General features: G+C 43.1%; 1 protein-coding gene across 1 annotated transcript in view; it reads right to left on the bottom strand.

The window, feature by feature from the left end:
• Window positions 1-1703: 1703 nt before the first annotated feature.
• TRPC5 (transient receptor potential cation channel subfamily C member 5) overlaps window positions 1704-19328 on the bottom strand; it is a 961283-nt gene continuing 943658 nt past the window's right edge. The window contains exons 8-11 of the mRNA XM_069211163.1: window positions 18615-18821; window positions 18372-18413; window positions 10100-10189; window positions 1704-5171 (exon numbers count right to left, since the gene is read on the bottom strand). Coding sequence (XP_069067264.1) covers window positions 4476-5171; window positions 10100-10189; window positions 18372-18413; window positions 18615-18821 — 1035 coding nt within the window. The 3' untranslated portion in view covers window positions 1704-4475. The remainder of the gene's footprint in view (window positions 5172-10099; window positions 10190-18371; window positions 18414-18614; window positions 18822-19328) is intronic.

The following is a 19328-nucleotide window of genomic DNA, read 5'->3' as shown; positions in this document are numbered from 1 at the left end:
TCACACCAATTATTGAAATAATTGTGTGACACGAGTGTGTCTAATTCCATATGTACATCTTACACCATATTAAGTTGATGCACAGAGTGCGGAAAATCAACACAAATTAATGGCCCCAAAACTGTAAGGTAATAAGCAAAATGTGGCGGGATAAGATGTCATTGCCTCCGTTACAATATTGCTGGAAAATTACATTCTATATCAATTGACTCAATGCGGAGCAAAGCTACCTGGGAAATCACTGCATTGAAAAGATGAGCCTTATTTAGTAGGTATGATGTTCAGAAGAGACCGGGGTAGAGACCGCTGCAGTGCAGGAATGCACGGAACGTTCGACAAAATAATGTATCCTATACTCCGCAGTCAGGTACCCTCTACAAACCATTTGTGGTGGCGCGATAGGCCCGCTGCCTGCAATTCCTTTCATTTACCATTGGCCTGGGGTAGAGTCAATTGGGCAGGTGAGCTTTGTATCAAAAGTGACTTATGCTCATAAAAGCATGAACTTTTTTTTGGTGGTCTTCAGATGTCATCACGTTTTTCCATGTGGAATAATTTCCATAATTGTGACAAGCGGCTCGATTACCCCTGTTTTTTGGGGGAAGGGAAAGGGGGGGCTAATTGACACTTACACAAACTTGCATGTTTCCATTAATTGTTTCTTTTTTAAGGATTAGTTAAAACATGACAGTGATCTCATTCTACTCAAATTTGTCAGTTATTTTCTTCTTATCTCCAACAGAGAATTTTAATACCACTCTGAGAGGTTGTTTCTGCATTGTCGCGGCCTCCCTTGAAGGTCAGGCCTCCTGAAGAAGGTTAGATGATGGTAGTTCAAGGAATGTATTTGCCATGTTAGCAGAGAACTGGATAGCGCTGCATTATTAGTATGGCATTGAAGCACTGTTGTATTTGAGTGCCTTCACATCCTGGTTTCAAGGATTCTCTCATCAAGCAAAGTCTGTTTTCTATTCGAGTAGATGCCATTAATGTTTCCTGTCATGTTTGGTGACAGGTGTGTTAGTGCTGCTTGGGGACTCCTTATCAACCAAGGCGTGTGCCATGGGATGGATTGTGTCTATTAGCCCCGCTTGAGGTATGTGTAAGTGATGAGGGGGTGACCATAGCCTTAGCACCGGCACTTCAGGACCGCCTGTAGGCCTGTGTCTGTTCGGTATCATGTGCAGTAAAAGTGCTCTCACTCAGTAAGGGGGACACAACTGGAGAGCAAGGAGGGCTCATGGTGCTGGAGGAAGGGAAACGTGGAATAAACATTATTTTGGGCAGTTTTTCATCTGGCATTTTAGGGAATGTAACAGAGTTTACATGCACCTAGGCAGACACTGGTGTAACACAATCTTCTAGTTTAGTCGCCCTTCCTTTATAATAAAGCTGTCTAACACTGTATTTAATACGTGAACATTTCTATCGAATTTTCCGGTAAAATCTGCCGGCTCTGCGTTTACGAATGGTGCAGATCATTTATTGTCCCGAAGAAGGTTTCCCCAGGCATACTAATCAACTGAAATGTGTCCAAGAGCACAACAGGCAATTTTCTTGACACATCTTCTCTTTGCAATCGAACAAAACGCATATGGAGTAAAAATTCTTTGTGTTGTATCAAGTCAGTCACTGGGTTGCCCAGAGGAGTTTTGATTGTATTCTTCAAATCCAAGGCTAATAATGGTTCAGGTTTTTTCTTTATGGGCAGCATGACGCAAAAAATAATTATTAGACATATGCTTTTTAACCATTTTTGCTCTGATGCAATTATCTTTGTGTGATGGGCTGGAGCAACATCTGTTCTGTTCCCTTTCCTGTAAGCAGCAAAAACAGTGCCAGTTTGCTCAATATTATCGCTGCTGCAAGTTTTCAGATTTTGATTCTTGAGGGGTATTAAGAACTTTCTCTGCACCTGCCTTGCACAAATTCCCAACAGAAGCGTGCTCCTATTTTTTTCCAGAAATCGCGCTGTCTGTCCCGCTTACACTAAGTTGTGAGTTCCGCAAGGCGTGCACTAAGTTGCGAGTTCCGCAAGGCGTGCACTAAGTTGCGAGTCCCGCAAGGCGTGCACTAAGTTGCGAGTTCCGCAAGGCGTGCACTAAGTTGCGAGTTCCGCAAGGCGTGCACTAAGTTGCGAGTCCCGCAAGGCGTGCACTAAGTTGCGATTTCCGCAAGGCTTGCACTAAGTTGCGAGTTCCGCACGGCGTGCACTACTTTGTGAGTTCTGCAAAGCGTGCACTAAGTTGCGAGTTCCGCAAGGCGTGCACTAAATTGCGAGTCCCGCAAGGCGTGCACTAAGTTGCGAGTCCCGCCAGGCGTGCACTAAGTTGCGATTTCCGCAAGGCTTGCACTAAGTTGCGAGTTCCGCAAGGCGTGCACTACTTTGTGAGTTCTGCAAGGCGTGCACTAAGTTGCGAGTTCCGCAAGGCGTGCACTAAGTTGCGAGTCCCGCAAGGCGTGCACTAAGTTGCGAGTCCCGCCAGGCGTGCACTAGGTTGCGAGTCCCGCCAGGCGTGCACTAAGTTGCGAGTCCCGCAAGGCGTGCACTAAGTTGCGAGTCCCGCCAGGCGTGCACTAAGTTGCGATTTCCGCAAGGCTTGCACTAAGTTGCGAGTTCCGCAAGGCGTGCACTACTTTGTGAGTTCTGCAAGGCGTGCACTAAGTTGCGAGTTCCGCAAGGCGTGCACTAAGTTGCGAGTCCCGCAAGGCGTGCACTAAGTTGCGAGTCCCGCCAGGCGTGCACTAGGTTGCGAGTCCCGCCAGGCGTGCACTAAGTTGCGAGTCCCGCAAGGCGTGCACTAAGTTGCGAGTCCCGCCAGGCGTGCACTAAGTTGCGAGATCCGGTTATTCCATTTCACAAACATGCAGCGTTAAGTTATATGCGCTGAGGCGCGCGAGCTAACTCCCAGAGTTACAAATACTGCACACTGGTCACAGCGAGAACTCTTAAAAACCTGGTGCACGTTTCTGTTCTCTGCCTAGGTGCAGAGAGTTAATACACCTCTTAGCTACATCATTTTAATTAGACAAAATGGGCAATGGGATTTGTGGCGCAAAATGACAAATCCGATGAGGCTGTCAGGAAATAAAGACAGGCATGTTATATTTTCATTATATTCTCCCAGTCTGCTAACATGAAAAATTATTCGTAGGGACTCTATAAGTGTGTGCAATGAATGTACCTGGACAGAGTTTGTATGAAGGTCATTTCTTGATGTTTCAAAGGCTGTTTTTAGAGGCTGGGATTCAGCGACGCCGGCACAGTAAGGGTATCACTTTTGAAAGTTGTGTGTAAAGGGATGGCCACTTGCTGGTAAACTGAGCGCTCCCATGTACGACTCATACTCATTCTGAGTGACTGCTATGCAGTAGCCTGCTTCCGTGCCTTCATTTTCAATGTCAGTCCTCTGTGTCTCTGGTTTCACAAGATCCTTGCCCAGAAATCAAGTGCACCCAGGCGCAAGGAGATCTCCATACGCGCCACACAAACCAGCAACACATAGACTGGGCTTGAACCACTCCCGGCACATACCTAGCAAGGAGCTCAACACACAACACACATTGTCCACCAATTCCCAGTCTTTGTTCTATCTTAAGTTGCAATTATCATCCCAAATAACTAAAGATATTTTAATTCCACCCCGGACAAGAATGATGACTAGAAGATGTACTAAGCACAGAAAGTAGGTAGACCTTGTGCTAATAATTGTAACTTATGAGATTGGTGAAATGTAAAGTTACCCCAGCAATTTTTTTTTCTTTCCCCTGACCTAGATATTGTCATAACCCAACATGAACCAATGTTGGACCACGCGGGGGCAGTGGGTGTGCCAGGGATGGGATCCATGCCTGATTCTGAAGGTAACCACTGACTTTACAAACTACTGTAAATTAATTGTGTGCAAATTTATCTGATATAGATATCCTGAAGTTGGCCTACCATGGCCATCTATTGACAGCCATGCTATAAACGGTGAGTGAATTGCAGGGTAAGACATTAGTATGCGTGACACAGCAACAGAGAGCTACAGTGCTAGGGTGGAGGTTGTGAAAAGAGGATAAGTACCTAGTGATAGAAGCTCTTGCTCCTATCTACACGCACCCTGCAGCAAATCGATCGGCCAGTCCTTGTGGATTACCGTGATCAATGCCGCATGGAGCTGTCAGCCAGCCATGAGACGTACAGTGAAAAGTGCAGGAAAATCACAGCTAACAGAATCACGCACCAGTCTACTCCACTGCTGGCTCCTTACTTTTCTTCTCATTAAAGCCATATACAAAGTTATCCAGCACCCGTCTGCGTAAAAAATAAAAATATGGCGAACATGGCTGCAAAATGGGCCAAAATAAACTGAGATCCACTCTCATTTCTGGTGCCCAGAAATTCAGCCCCAATCCCAACTCTCTGTAATAGCAACTGAATATAAATATTTGTTTCTAACTTCTAAAGCAGTCTTTCCACGAGGTTCGATTTATAGTCTAGTCGTGACCTGCTCTTCCTGTCCGTCCTTCCACTGGGTGATGAGCAAATCACAGGCCTCGCCCCAGGAGTCGAAGACGTCTTCTGTCGAGTCCATGAGCTTGGAGCTCGAGGTGCAAATGCTGGAAGCACAGTGAAGGGAGTTGGCCGAGACGGGAGGACATTCATTGTTCTGCTGTCCAGAAGTGCTCCCGCTGAAGCCCACCTCATTGAGGTTAATTTCACTTTTAGAGGCCTCCGACTCCTTCAAGTCTTGCCACATGCAGTGTGGAGGAATGAGTCCGTCAGAGATGGTGTAGACCGGCTCTGAGTTGGGCTCGGGCATGTGTCCGTTCATCTTGGAGAACAGCAAGCCCAGTCTCTTGAAGGACTCTTTCTTCGAGCTGGAAAGCCTCTGTAGCTTGTTGCCATTGCGGATAAAGGATCGCTTGTTTAAACCATTACTTTTTGGCTTCTCCTCCACAATTTCAATGCCCGACATCGTTTTTATTAGCGCCGAGACATTGAAGTCTTTCTTTTTGTTTGCTACACTGAAGGAGACACTTTTTTCTTTGGCCCGTTCATCGTTCATCTCATCCTTTTGGGAGACCTCTGTGCTGCTGGTGGAATAGCTTCTTCTAGGAGGCTTCCTGTTTCCCAGAAGATCCAGGACCTCATACCGGAAGCTGGAGATGTCCTGCTTCAGCTCCTACAGCAACAGAAAATACCGGTGGTTAGTAACAGAGAAATACTTGGAGCTCTTTACACCCAATCTTACAAACACCCAATCTCAAATCAACATAGTAAGTAGTAATTCAGTTTGCAAAGACGGAATGAAAAGTTTGAAACGTACCCAAATTGTGAACACGGTATCTGTAGACATTTTCCTAAACCTGAGATTGCAAAATGTGGTCATTATATAAGCCCTAAATTGCAATAAATTACCAGTTCGCAAATGTATTCCTTTTTTCTTCAATAGCAATTCATTTTAATCCATTTGCCACCCCTTAATACTTGTATGTTGATAAATCTTCATGGATTTGTCAACTGTGCCATACAGCATGCTGCGTCTTTATTGGGTTCAAGTTAAGCTCTCGAACTAATATTGACAGTGAACTCCATAAGCTATGGGACTATTACAAAATAATAAAATCCTACTTTGTAGCTGGTCGGCAAATTTGCATTGCTCGCGTCTTGTCACTCCTCCGGGAATGCAAACTTTGTTCGCTCATTCTAGCTTTATATACTTAATGTGTGCATGGGTGGCATACATTATACACAATGTAGAAGACTGCACTTGACTGACTTTTTGATTCATGCACAAAGTGTGCACTGATATCTGGATTTATTTCCAGGTCTTAGACACATTACGCCTGGAAAAACCCATTCTAAATCGGTCATGGTCGGACTGGGACAGAAACTAGGCCGGGGAACAAAACAGAAACAAGTGGTCCAAGTTTTCCAATCGGAGCAGTTTTGAACTTCTGAAGAAACGCTGCCCAAGTGTTTTGCAATGTATGTAAGAATGCGTGAATATGAGCTTCCTGCAAGCAAAGTTTGTTTCAATATCGGGGAAATCAGCAGTAAAGCTGGCCCAGTAGCCCAATAAACAGGCCCACAAAAAACCAACAAACCGGCCCACACCTTGACCTGTCTGACCAGCCCGTTGGGTACTGTCTGATTGCCGTACAGGCTCGTGCGACCTTGAAATCAGTGCCTGTGGTTTTTCATTCATATGTGGAGACCTCATTGTAGTTGCCGGATACGGAGTCATTACATTCTATAGAAAGTGGTGACATTGACTCGGCCCAGGGGAAGGCTGACCCTGCCTGGTGGTGGTTGCCCTCTTTCCAGGTCGGAAACCTCAAGTAGACCGAAACAGTGGTTGTGCTTATTTGCCTGTTTCTCGATATACGAAAGGGATGGTCTCTCATTGCCTTATTGCCCGAGGGATATCAAGCATCAACATCAGTTAGTTGCCCTTTCGCCTCATGATGCATCTTTCGTCTTCAGCTGTGGTGCAGTGATGCTTAGATATAGGGTGTGAGCAGTGGTTAAATGTCTCTCTTGTGAAGTTTGCTGTAATGGATAGGAAATAGCAGGATGCACAAATTACCAGTGTAACATCACAAGTTGTCCTAAATCTCACCTGACATTCAGGTATGTGGCCACCCCGGCCTTCAACTGGACAGCTCGACATCAGCCTCGTTTCTTACATCACACTTCATTTTTATGAACAATTTTTTGGAAATACATTAATAAACTGATAGTGTTAAAGCTGCCATGGACTGACCAGAGCTAATGATGCAGGGTATTGAGACAGGATAGGAGCTTGAATTAAGAAACAAGGGCCAGATGTAGCAAAGGTTTTTACCCATTCTGTGTCTATGAGAAAAAGTGTTCGTACATATGAGCCCAAGTGACATATTTCAGTGTATTTCAAGTGGAATGAAAAAGGGTATACATTACAACTTTTTACAATCTATTCTATTTAGGATTTGTTTTGTTTCATTTTGCTTTGAAAACGTTGAAACTATTTTCTGATAGCGCAATCCTACAATTGTTTTTTTTTATTTTAAGGACAGACAGGAAATGGAATTTAGGCAACTTCCTTTATACCCTCTAGTTGGAGTTGTAGGGTCGTTTTGAGGAACTCCTTGTTGAATTGTAAAGGATGCCTTTTAAAGGAGTGTGGATACGGCTAATAAATAGTTTTATTAAGGAGTGGCGTTCGTGCATGAAGATAAATCAATCCAGTCATTGTATTTAACATGATGATACCACCATCAAGGATGATGTGCGGAAGCTGGAGCTGCTTTAGAGCAAGGCACACGTGCAAGGGCCATGAACCCCCATCTTAAGGTAATGGGAGCACTTCTGACAAAGTAGCTGGTTATACAGTGACTCACAAAAGCGATGTAGAGGAAGCTGACTGCGAATATTCGCTCGTGTGTGTCCACGAGCAAGCGAACAAGGCAGAATGTTGGTGAGGATACTGTTTAAAGAGAGAGGTGACAATGGCCTGAGGAGCCAAGGACAGACATTGAACAGAATGTAGCCGGAGTAAAACACACATTGGTCTTCAAATATTGCTGGTCAGCATCCACTGAGCAAATACAAGTACCATGGTCAACTGAAGATGACTCGGACCAGTGATGATAGAGATAAGGAGGACGGTGTTAGCCTGAAGAATGCAGATAGAATACTGTTCGTTTTTCCACACTATGTGCCACCAATGAGGATGAAGAACACTTCAGTGTATAACCAGGCACAAAGAATATGGAGTCAATATTCTGAAAGAACGCCTTCTCTCCACGTTGAGAAACGTTTCGTTTCACTTGCAGACTCCTAGGTAGGCATAGTTTCATGCATATCACCCACTGAACTACGTAGATCTTCTGAGCATGACAATGCTCTGATATCAGGGTCACCTAAAGTGAACCCCGGCTTGAGTTGGGGTCTTTACTGCCTCATCATCCTGTGCGAAGAGGTGATCAACTTTATGGTTCAGGGACACAGGCCTGTCTAGTGGTACCTTTTGTGTGGAAGCTACCACTTTGTTACCCCTATTGAAGTTAAGCCAGTATCCCATAACTAGTACCTTGCCTCTTCAGATGGGTGTGATATCATGAGATGCGTGTTATATATGCACGTTTCACTGAACCTCTCTGAGTGATGGTGTCTTTTTGGTCGCAGTGTGCATGGTGCATATGACCCTGGTTCTCCTGCAGGTTGTCTGGGGTTATTGTAACATCCTGCATGTCCCTGGGCCAAGCGCTCCTTCCTGAAACCAATCATGCCTGATGAGAAGGGAGGTCACCATTCACTTACCTCTGTTCATAAAAAGCTTTCCATGCTACAGTGAAACCCATCCTTCACACCTCTTCCTGTATTACTACCAGTGGCCCAGCAAAAATGGCCTTTTCCTGTGCGATCGCTGGAACTAATTCACATTGACACGCTGTCAATCCAAACTGGTCTAACCTTGGAGCCCCTGCTCCTAAAGCCTGCAAAAATAGGGAAGGAAGATGTATGTCTTCTGGATTTGGAGAAGCAAGCGAAATAATTAAAAGAACACATTTTAGTTGACCAGGACTTCGTCTGTGCAGTCTACCTGGTATTAATACTGGCCACTCCAACCAGTAATTTGCATGTCGTCTGGATATCAAGGAGACTCTTCTCCTCATTGGTGAACAAAGTCATTGAGAGCTAAACCTTTGCTGGTGGTTGCCCTCCCTCAGGCATTGACAATCCTGGATGCAAGCAGCCTTACCAGTGGGGTCTGTGGGAGACGCAGAGCTTGACTGCTTTGCGTGGAGAAGAGACATCATGATTGCTGCAGGGCACAGCAGACTGGAGATCTTTTTGGAAGCTGAATAAAGTAACCAAGATCATCCAGGAGTAATGAGATGCTCAGAATTCTAATTTATTTTCCTGTGTGCCTCCAAGAGACCTGCAGGTTCCTAACTTTCACATGCTTGGCATGAGGTCTGGCTTAATTTGTTGAAGCTGGCCACCAACATTTCTGGAACTGTATTTCTAACTATACTTCTAGCCATTACCACCCCAGAGATACCTTCTTTTTAAGTGACAATTAGCTTTGTTGACTGTGTAGGACCCTCGTTGCTTTAGTGGTGGAATTTGGGTGAAGGAATGCTTTTGTTTTATCCTTGAAAATCAGCACCTGAGACCTGAGTGTGTTATCGAGGATAGATTCCAAGACTGAGATCATGTCACAGGAAGGGCGCTATTCTCCATTTCAGTTCAATAGCATTTCTGCCCCGTTGTCTGAGACTCTGTTATTAAACATTGGACTAAAACCAAAGAGTACTGAAGTGCTCCAACGGAAACCAAGTGTAGCCCCATAGCAGAACTCTGGCCACTAGACTATTGTAGCAAAGCTAGTGCCTGGCACTGGAATGCTATTAAATATTTGAGGTTCTGTCTCAGCATCAAAAGGTACCACCACCTTCTGGTTTCCTTCCTTTTTCATAAATCCAACCATTACTTCCTTCTGCATTTAAATAAAACACTGTTCCTTTATTAAAATATAGCAATAGTTTGGCATTAAGTTTATTGCGTGCTATTTTTACTGTTATGCAGAAGTTTCCAACTGCTACCACCTCCTAGAGAAACTTGGACCACTAAACTTCCCACTCCTAGGGAGTCAGAAGCCAAAAGGCACTTGGCCATCCACTTTGAAAGCAATGCTACTGATGGCGAGAGGTAAATGACCGTCCCCATGGAATATTGCTCTGTAACCACTGACTGCTGTAGGACCCATGATAAGGGCTCACACCATTGGAAATACAGTGCAGATCCTCTTTGGGCACCTCTGGCTGAATGGAACAGTAAAGATCTTGAATCTCCAATCCTCTGTGCTGTAGATGGTGGAACTGGATCTTGGCTTCTGAGCTGCTTCAGTGAAATGGTGTCCAATGTAAGCCCGGAAGAGGGGGACTACAGTCGATGGTTCAGGATATCCACATACCATAAGATGACATGCTAAGAATATCACATAGAGGTTAGTCTGAAAATCTGGCTCTTCTGGGCCCATATTATAAATCCATGTTTTAGTCAATTTCCATTCAACATATGAAAAGGACATCAGAGTAAGATGCTTTGCTATAAACATACCTTGAAATTCTCTTCTGTTAATCCCTCGTTTGTTTTAGAGTTTCTTATCATTGCTGCAACATAGCGCTTCACTAAATTCCGAATAACTTCCTGTAAAACAAAATAACAGACCAGGTTAAGTTATGAAATATGCACATAGCATATGTCTATCCCTTCAATATTTCCCAACTCCTATTCAGAGTGGTGCATTTTCATCGTTTTATGGTAGTATGAGACAAGGTGTTTAGTGTTCATAACAAAATATATTCCTGAAATCTATAGTATTGGGGAGTAAGTCGTTTCTCAGATTTCTATTTGTTCATTTTTCCACGGTATTTCACTACAGTTATAAAATTCACTAAATTTCCCAGCTTTGCTTTTAGAATGCAAGAGAGAAAAGTCATCAAAATAGGTTTTGTGAGAGAATAAATAACTACAGATTTATCTTTAGCCATAACAAGTGAAATATCCACAGGATTGTTTCACACTTAATTTCTTGGGACAATCCTGCAAATTGAGTTCAAGCCAGTGAAGCTTTAGAAGTGCAGTGAGTCTGTGAAAAGCCATGTCCAGTATTTGTGATCACCCTCAAAGTTAAACCCTTGTGGTGATCACCACATTGGCAATGCTATTGCTCAATGAAGAGCCATTACTACACCCATTTCACACTCGTAGACTATAATCAGGGCCACTGGAATTATGCGGAAGAAGAGGACCAAGTTATGTGACAAAAGACAAATTATGCGATGTAATGCAGCACGTTTTGTGATAGAATTTCTTCATTTTTTTGTCATTGTAACACCTGGTAGCACTGTCTAGGAAAACATCTCACCTGTTTAATACCAATTTATTACCCAAATACAGGAATAAGCAACTGCAACACGGCTAGTCAACCTTTGAGAATGGCTTTCTGGTGCGCCACAATTTTAGTAACTTTTGATCAGTTTGAGCTAGAAACAAAAAATGTTTTTTGCAAAAATCTGCAGATAAGCAGCAGATGATGGATTATATGGCAAATCCAATTATATGAAAATGCCACAGCTGCATAATCACATAATTCCATGTCTATACTTAAAATAGCAGTGAAAAAGTTGCATTAAATGTGCCCATAAAAATCTGTGGAGCGGGACCTGTCGCTTGTGGATACAGATGCAACGTCTTGGCCACATAAGTATCACGTAAGGGCAAACTAGAATTTAAGAACTGGCCTGTTTTATGGATTAACCTAAAAAATATATGACATGGGATGCAACTCCGTTGCACCCCTTCTTACACCTACAAACGTTTGAGCATGGACAGACCTGGCGATCAGTGGTGTAGCTTGGTCAGTATGATGTAGGGGGCGTTGTGAACTGGGACATTTTGTCAAAACACATGATATGAAAAGTGGGATATGAGCGGGGTTTAAGGGTTAGAGGAAAGAGAGAGGAGTGTGGACTGGTAGGGGTTAACTTAAACGCAATATATTTCAAACTAATCATTATTTTAAGGCCTTCAAAACATAGAGGAGGTAGATTGTGAGCGTTTTTGTCAGTGTGGACGTGTAAGAATCCCAGGTGAAATCCTACAGACACTTTATAGTCTGTACAGCTGAAAGCATCTGTACTAATCTATTTGCTAAAGAATACAGTTTTGTGACTCCCTAAACAACCCCCTGGAGCTCCGCCCCTGCTGGCGGTAGGTATTTCCTGCCAGCGTACGGAGACACTACATGTCTGGACGCCCTCGCTGTAGAGTTTTTAGCCTGCTTGTTGGTTAGAGATTTATTTTACCCACTTGCTATCTGCTCAGTTGTCACTTCCTTTGTGATTTATGCTTACTACTGTGCTATGCAACAAATGTGTTTTTTTTTTGCATTGTAAGTGTTATCATGTAAGGTGGCCTGTCCAGGACTTGATTCCTTTTACCACTATAAAATGCTGAAAATAAATAAATTAAATGATTATAACTATTCATAACCAGGAGTAGCTGCCGATTTTTTTCTTAACTTCTAAAATGCATTAGAACATTGACATTTTGAGAGCGCTATTGAAGTAACTGAAGTAGCTCATTGCCAATAAAAATGGACTAGACCTCCTGCTGCAAGTCCCAAGATTTGTGTTTCCCTTTCTCCGTTTTTAATTCAGAACATTCAACCCTTAATTGGTGGAATATTGTAAGTAGCCTTATAGCCCTCTTCTTCAGGCTATACCAGATGTTAAAGGTTGTCTCCCTAGTTATAGGCCTTTGACAGTGGCTCAGGCCTCACATCGGGTTCAGGCCCTTTCAAAGCCAGGTTGGCCCTCTGTACCGGGCCATAACGAGGGGTGTGCGGAACTTGCGTAATTTGCTTTTGCATAGGTATGCAAAATTTGGGGGCAATTGAGCATAATTATGAGAAATGCAAATCCATCACTTAGCGCTATATTTCAGCCCAAATGGTTTGTTCTGCAAAAACACAATTGCCGCAAACAACCTCTCACTTTCTGGTTGTTTGTGTTGTTTTTTCACTATAATTTTTCTGCGAATGCTAGGATAATTAAGCAACATGGCGTAATGGTGTAATTTCAGGAATTTTGTGTGACAAGCATAACACGAAATAAAAAACATTATGCCAGTGTAATTTAAATTTCGCCCTGGCCTTGCTGGAACATTGCCTCATGTTCTTGTTTGAGCATTAGTAAACTTTTTTTTTTTTTTTAAATAGAAACACTGGAAAATAAAGCTGCAAACTGAACAATGGATTTCATTGTCTGCAACATAAGATATGTGTTGCATTAAGCACTAGGTAATTGGGTGGTAAACTGAGTTACTCAGTGAGGCCTTCACAGTGTAACAATGTAAATAACCTTTGTTTGGAAGCAGATTCTGACCTCGGAGACTACTCCGTTTTTTTGATTTCCAGGTATTTGGATCTCTGCCGTGAGTAAGTCTCCCTAATGGTCTCTCACACATTCTGTTTAACATAGTTTTGAGCAACAGCCACCAGTGCCCAGACACATTTCCGAACAGTCACCTGCTCTTCATCTAGGTTAAGAAGCTATGCTCAGGTTATGAGTAAACGTGTGTGTGCGGGGTGCTGGGAAAGACTGTTGTCTGACTCAGCCCGCAATCCAGGTACAGGGAGCCTCTGGTAGATAGGCTCTAAAGTAAAGCTGTCTAGTGGCTCAGTGCACTAGTGAACCCACTCCAGACACATGTGTTTGACCTGTTAATGGCCAGAGGTTCATATCCCGGGAGGTCCACTCAGCCTTTCATCCTTTCTGGGCCAAGACTCCCCAGTGGGTTAACATGTGCTTTACAAATACACAGCGATTGGGTATGACCTGCTAAAGTATTACACTTCAACTAGGAATCCAAAAATAAATGACCCTTTCTTTTTAATTGAAGTGGTATATTTGAGTGCTTAATCTGACTTGACACGTTTGGTAACATATGCCTAAATCTTTTGACTTTAGTTATTGTTAATTTCTCGTTAATGCTTGTCTTGTAATCTAACTTTTCCTAGCACTGCGTTGTGCACATTTGTAAATCTGATTTACCAATTGAATGTGGGTGTGCTACATTAGGCATTACTCACTGAAGGTAGAAAGTTTATCTGGCGTATTTTCAAAACCTATATATAGTGCAACTGTGTGAGTATTGAGAGTCCACCCAACCATGAATCTCTTTGTAGTTTGTCAAATCCATCAAAACAACTCCTCAGAATGTAGTTAATGGAGAGGGTAAGGAGGACAAGGATGTGGAGGACAAAAACATAAAATTTAGGCTCTACTCTGTACATAAAGGTAAACTTATTTAACTGTAAATCATGACATTATTCAGTTACATGTGTATATATTTTAAGGAATAACGTGGACTAGTTATGTGAGCTTCAACTCGGTGGGTATTTAAACCGATGTGTATCTAAGTAAAATAAGTAAACTTTGGCCAAGATACATGACTTTAAAAAAATCGTTTCTGGAAATCTGCACCTCTCATGGATTTCCACGGCTGTGCCTAGAGTCCCAATTTTTTGATGAGCTTTATTTACTGCCCTAACTGCCCTTTACCACTGCCCATCCTTCAGCCATAAAACCTCTTCACCATCCCTGAACCCTAAAATTTCTTATTAGTTTTATCGCTCCCTTTCTCTGAATCCTGCAAACTCCTTACTATCTCTTAATGCTGGGAAAATTGGGAACTGAATTACTGAATCCCCAGCAATTCTTCATTTCTAGGGGATTTTTTAAAAGAGTCCCACTTGATCTTTGTATTCCAATCGCCAACTCCCTCCCACAGCTGTCAGTGCACCTGGTATCAGTAGCCATGGGAAGGAGTGACTTCAGGGATGTTTTTAAAAAGCCCTTAGTTGTGTTGAGAAATATGAAACAAATGATCTCTTAAGAGTTAAAAGAACTTCTTCAGTGCAGCAGTGCGGCTTTGTCATTCGGGGGAGATGAGCCCTGTCCCATGTGTATAGGGTAATTTACAGAGTGTCAGGTTTTATACCAGAATGTTATACCACAAATCTGCGATAGCATTACCGCCACCAGTAATTATGACACATCTAGAGATAAATGTGGAAGTATTATTTCTCTATTTTTCATCGATATTTGGTGTAAAATTTGCATCAGCTTTATGCTTCTGCTACAGTACCAATAGGCACGGAATGCAGCACTTTTCTCTAAATGCAAAACTGGCATTAAATGCACTGAAAACCGACTTACACACTTTCACTGGATTTTGTACTGCTTCCAGCACACTCTAAACGACCCCCAAAGTAGTCCTGCCCATGAATGAGGAAAAAATCACCTAATATTACTGCATGAGTACTCTAATTGTTTTGTAATAATGACCTATGTTTGTGTGGTAAACCCCCCTTTTTATGCCTGGCTTGACAACACAGCTGTCAGGGTGACATTTTTACCAGTTCTTTGAAATCTGCATTGAGTGGTTTTGGCTTGGCTCCACCCCGGGGGAGTGTAACCCTTTCACCTTATGTTAGCGGCACACGCATAATTCTTCTTTCTCGAAAGTGCTTCCATTAAACCGCGGGTGGCATTAATCTAAATCTAAAAAATAACTCAACTATGCTGTTTTCACAGTCAGTTATTTTTCTACTTTATGCATTTAACACAGAAAGCCTTGGTTTTGGTACTTTTTCTAAGTAATGGCATAACCAGTAGGGCAGGATTTAACGTGATAAACAATATTTGTGCAAATAATGCATGCAATCAGCATTTGTAAGTAATTTGTTTACATTTGTTGGTACATTCAAGCAAGACCTAATGGCTTACTAATGCTTTTTTGACTTTCATTTTCTTGATCAAGGTCGTAAGTCTCTGTCCCTAAAAACAAAAACCAGCGGCCACTCTTCACAACTTAACTATTCTGATTAAATGCATCAGTTTACGAATTGAGTAGTTTGTGATTAGTTATTTTTCAGTTAATGGAGTCTTCTATGTTGGCAAAAGTCACAAATGCAAGATGGTCTACACTCTCACTGGGGCAACATACGATTTTAACTCAATTTTTCACCCAAAATGTTTTAATTGACGTCTCACGGATAGCCACTCCTTTCTTTAGCAGCAAAATGCATGTTCTCAGAATCCCAAGTCAAAAAGGAAGATCATCTTGGAGTCATTCTGAAGTCCTCTGATGGCTTCATCTGGGCTATTTCCCTAATGATCTTGGGAAGTCATCCAAAACCACCCTGAAGTATGTGTACAAGGATTAAATATTTAAATGAGATAACTATAGAGTAATCAGACTAAGTACTCCAGGAAAACCTTCTGATTTACTTCAGTAGAAAACATGTAATGACTATTTACTGCTGTAGGATAATCCCATAGAAACCTAAGGATGAGGCTGTATTACTCCACGATAGCTCCAGTATGAGGATGTAGTAGCCTAGTATGATCCCACAATGACTTGGGGGTGAAGCTTTATTACTCCATGATGATTTTAGGATGGGAATGTAATACTCCAGGGGAATGGCCCCACAAGGATTTGAGAATTGAGCTGTATTGCTCCAGGATGACCATCTTGCAAGTAGAAATGGTTAAACTATTTGAGAAAACAGAAAATTAAAAAATAGGCCTTTTTCTTTCAGTTTGCCTGTGAAACAGATCATGGCGTCAAAGACCGCCAATGATTGCTCTATTGGTGAGCCATAAAAAACAAAGGAAGGAATCCTTCTTTAACCACATGAAAAGTGTTTGCAAAATGGTCCTGGAAGGCATGGACCGCCCATTGGTTTTCTGAAAGGTTTTTTCGGGGTTCAGACACAAGTGGATAATTGCACAGACCCATTTTGATTGGCTGATGGCAGGCAATCAGTCCTTAGACCTGTCTTATTGGCTTCTGAAAAGTCATTCACTCTAGCTTTGTTACCTGCATATCCAGTCATAGAACCGATGTGACTAAATCGATAGGCAGTTAATCTCCTAGCAGTTCATAGATCACTGTGGGGAATCGTTGGCTGTTCACGTTATCTGCTTCTGGTAACCTGAAGAGGGTCCAGTAAAAGAAGAATTAACATGAGCAGTAGCTTCCCTTTAACAGAGAAGCCACCTAGCCCAACCCATAAGGACATCAGGATAGGTTTGAGTTACTCAGGATGATTTCATGATTACATCTTCAGGAGTTCCTAAGTTTGGCACCTTTGGTATTACAACTCCGTAACGCTGGTGAGCTACTTAGAGTGGAGAATCACAAGCCAGCAATACCGTTTTCCACTCTTTTAATCTCAAGTCTCCTCTAGTCTGCCGCTTTGGTGTTGGTCATTCCTATCAAGCGGGTTTATTGAGGGCAGATGTAAGTGAATGACTGGAATTATCTATGCTCTTACCATCAGTGAAAGATTTGTCTTGGGTGGAGCCATTGCATGTGCATGAGAGTGCAGGAGAGGCATGTTGTGATGAGATGTTGTCGGGTGTCTGTGAGCGAGCCAGTAAGGCCTGCATTACAAGGGGCTATAAACTCAGAGGGGGCAAGTAACAGCTGCCACCAGCCCCATCAGAATTATAAATTATTTACTTTTACACTGAGATTACATCTTCTTAGGTTAGGTCACATATCTGTAGGAAGATGGGGAAATACCAGAGGAACTCGAGCCAGGAATTACCCATATGGCCCAACTCCTAAGGAGTACGAAATCCCCTCTCTGCTCCTGATCTCCCCCTCGTCCCCAAGGCCGTCCAAACCCACAGTTAGCGGGAACCCCTTGTATTGGTAACTCTAAGGATGAGGAAACTCTGACCCATTTTTTGTGCCACAGTAGCCTTCAGAGGGGCCAACTGCTGTGCTGCAATTAAGTTGTGGTGAGTGGGAGATTCTGTAGATGCCTTGGCAAGTGTTTGTGCTGAGTGGTTAGTCTAGTGGCTGTACGCAGAGAAGCAGGGCACTAAGAAAGTTTTGATCAAATATGTTGCGAGTGAGTGAAAAAAGTGTTTTGTGTGGCTTTGAGTTATTTGGCCTGATTATGATGCTACAGAGGTGTGTTTGTGTGTGTGTGTGTGTGTATATATATATATATATATATATATATATATATATATATATATACGGGTGTGACTGTAGCTGAGGTACACAGAAAATGACGGATGTGAATAGTGAATATGCTTAAAAATATTTTTGGATGAATGGTACTGCATGAAGTGGTGATTGGCATAAATCGACTTGTGAATATGGGTTAATAGTGCACTGGGTCAGTGTGACAGGCAAGAAGTGACACAAGCAGTATTGTGAGATACTGGAGAGAGTGATGGGTGTGCTGTGAATGATTTCAGTAAAAGTGCGATCAGTAGTTCAGCTGGCTGGGAAGAACATCGTTGGTGGGAGCGAATATTGGGGACTGGCGTTGCTGAATGACTTTTAGTTGGTGCTGTAACCTAGTGGGGATAAAAGGTTTGGCCTGTTGTGAAGGACCCTGGTAAATCATCCGTGTGAGCTGCAGCTTGAAGCAGAGCTATGACCGGGTTGTGCAAATGGCTGAAGTTAGCAATGCGACTGCAGGTTTGGCAAACGAGATGTGAAAGTGGAGTTGCGGGGGTGGACCCTGTTGCAGGACAATGGGGCTGTGGGTGACACTTGTGACTAGTTACGTAGACGATAGTTTTTAAAGGACATTTAAAGGGGTCATAGGCCCAACAGAATGCTTCCCGGTTCATGCTGCCGAACCGACGTGCATAATTTATTTTTAATAAGTGCGATTCAAGCAAGCCCTACACAGGTCAGAGTGCATCCTAACAGAGCGAAACAGACTTGGCCACCACTGGTAAAAGTGCACTGTGCAACGGCATAAGCTAGCGTGTTGTCCTGGCAACCTCACCTGGTAGTGCTGGTTCTGAATCAGGTTGTCAGCGTGCCGCTCCTGAAAGTACAAAACATATATTCACATTAGAACAGCATCAACACACTCCCTCTGGAGAAAGTCCCTTGTCGGCTCTTAAAAGGATGCAAAATGCAAGATGGCCGACGGCTCTGCTAGTGAGAGCAAACAGATTGCATTTGCAAGCTAGTAATAAATAAGTCGTACTTTTGAAACCAGTCATTAATAAGTGAGCAGCCTTACCGTGAAAGTTTTCAGGTTCTCGTGTCTCTTGTTTTCGTCCTCGGAGTCCTTGGCCGGGCACAGCTGATGGTGGACCCATTTGCAGAGATACCAGATTGACTTGGGGCTCGGGATGATATTAAACGGAGGGGGCAGGGTTCCGCCTTCGTCGAAGTAGCTCATCCACAGCTTGGTGCGCGCGAACTTCCACTCGATGTCCGCGTGGTCCTGTGGGAGAGAAGCACTGCTGGTCACTGCTCGTGGCACTTTTGATATTGCTGGGCTGTTTTGAAGTTCGACACATTGATCAATTATTCTCGTTTGGCATTAACACACCTAACTGTTAAGCTTCGTATTCAGGTTGCAGCATTAACAAGAAAAAAAACCCGTTCTTGAATCACAGACTCTGAACTGGCGAGGAAATAAATTTACCGGTGGTACGGTGTATTAAGATACCCCCAGCTTTGAACTAAACCTCTCATGGCAGCAATCGGAGCAAGTGAGCCCATCCCTCCCAGAAGAACTTCTTTGTCCCTTCCATCCAGCCATCTAGCCATTCATCCTTTCACCCTTCCATCCACCCGCCGACATGCACTATTTCACCTGTACATTCTGTCATCCATGAGTTCGTTTATTCATCATTCAGTCTTTCCTTATTCCTTCCGTCCATTTAGTCACTGTGCCATCCATCCACTCACCCATGCACTCACTCTACCAGCCATCCATTCTACCGTC

The sequence above is a fragment of the Pleurodeles waltl genome, chromosome 2_1, assembly GCF_031143425.1.
Source record: "Pleurodeles waltl isolate 20211129_DDA chromosome 2_1, aPleWal1.hap1.20221129, whole genome shotgun sequence".
NCBI lineage: Eukaryota > Metazoa > Chordata > Amphibia > Caudata > Salamandridae > Pleurodeles > Pleurodeles waltl.
The sequence above is the reverse complement of the archived record's forward strand: the minus strand, read 5'-3'. Positions and strand labels throughout refer to the sequence as shown.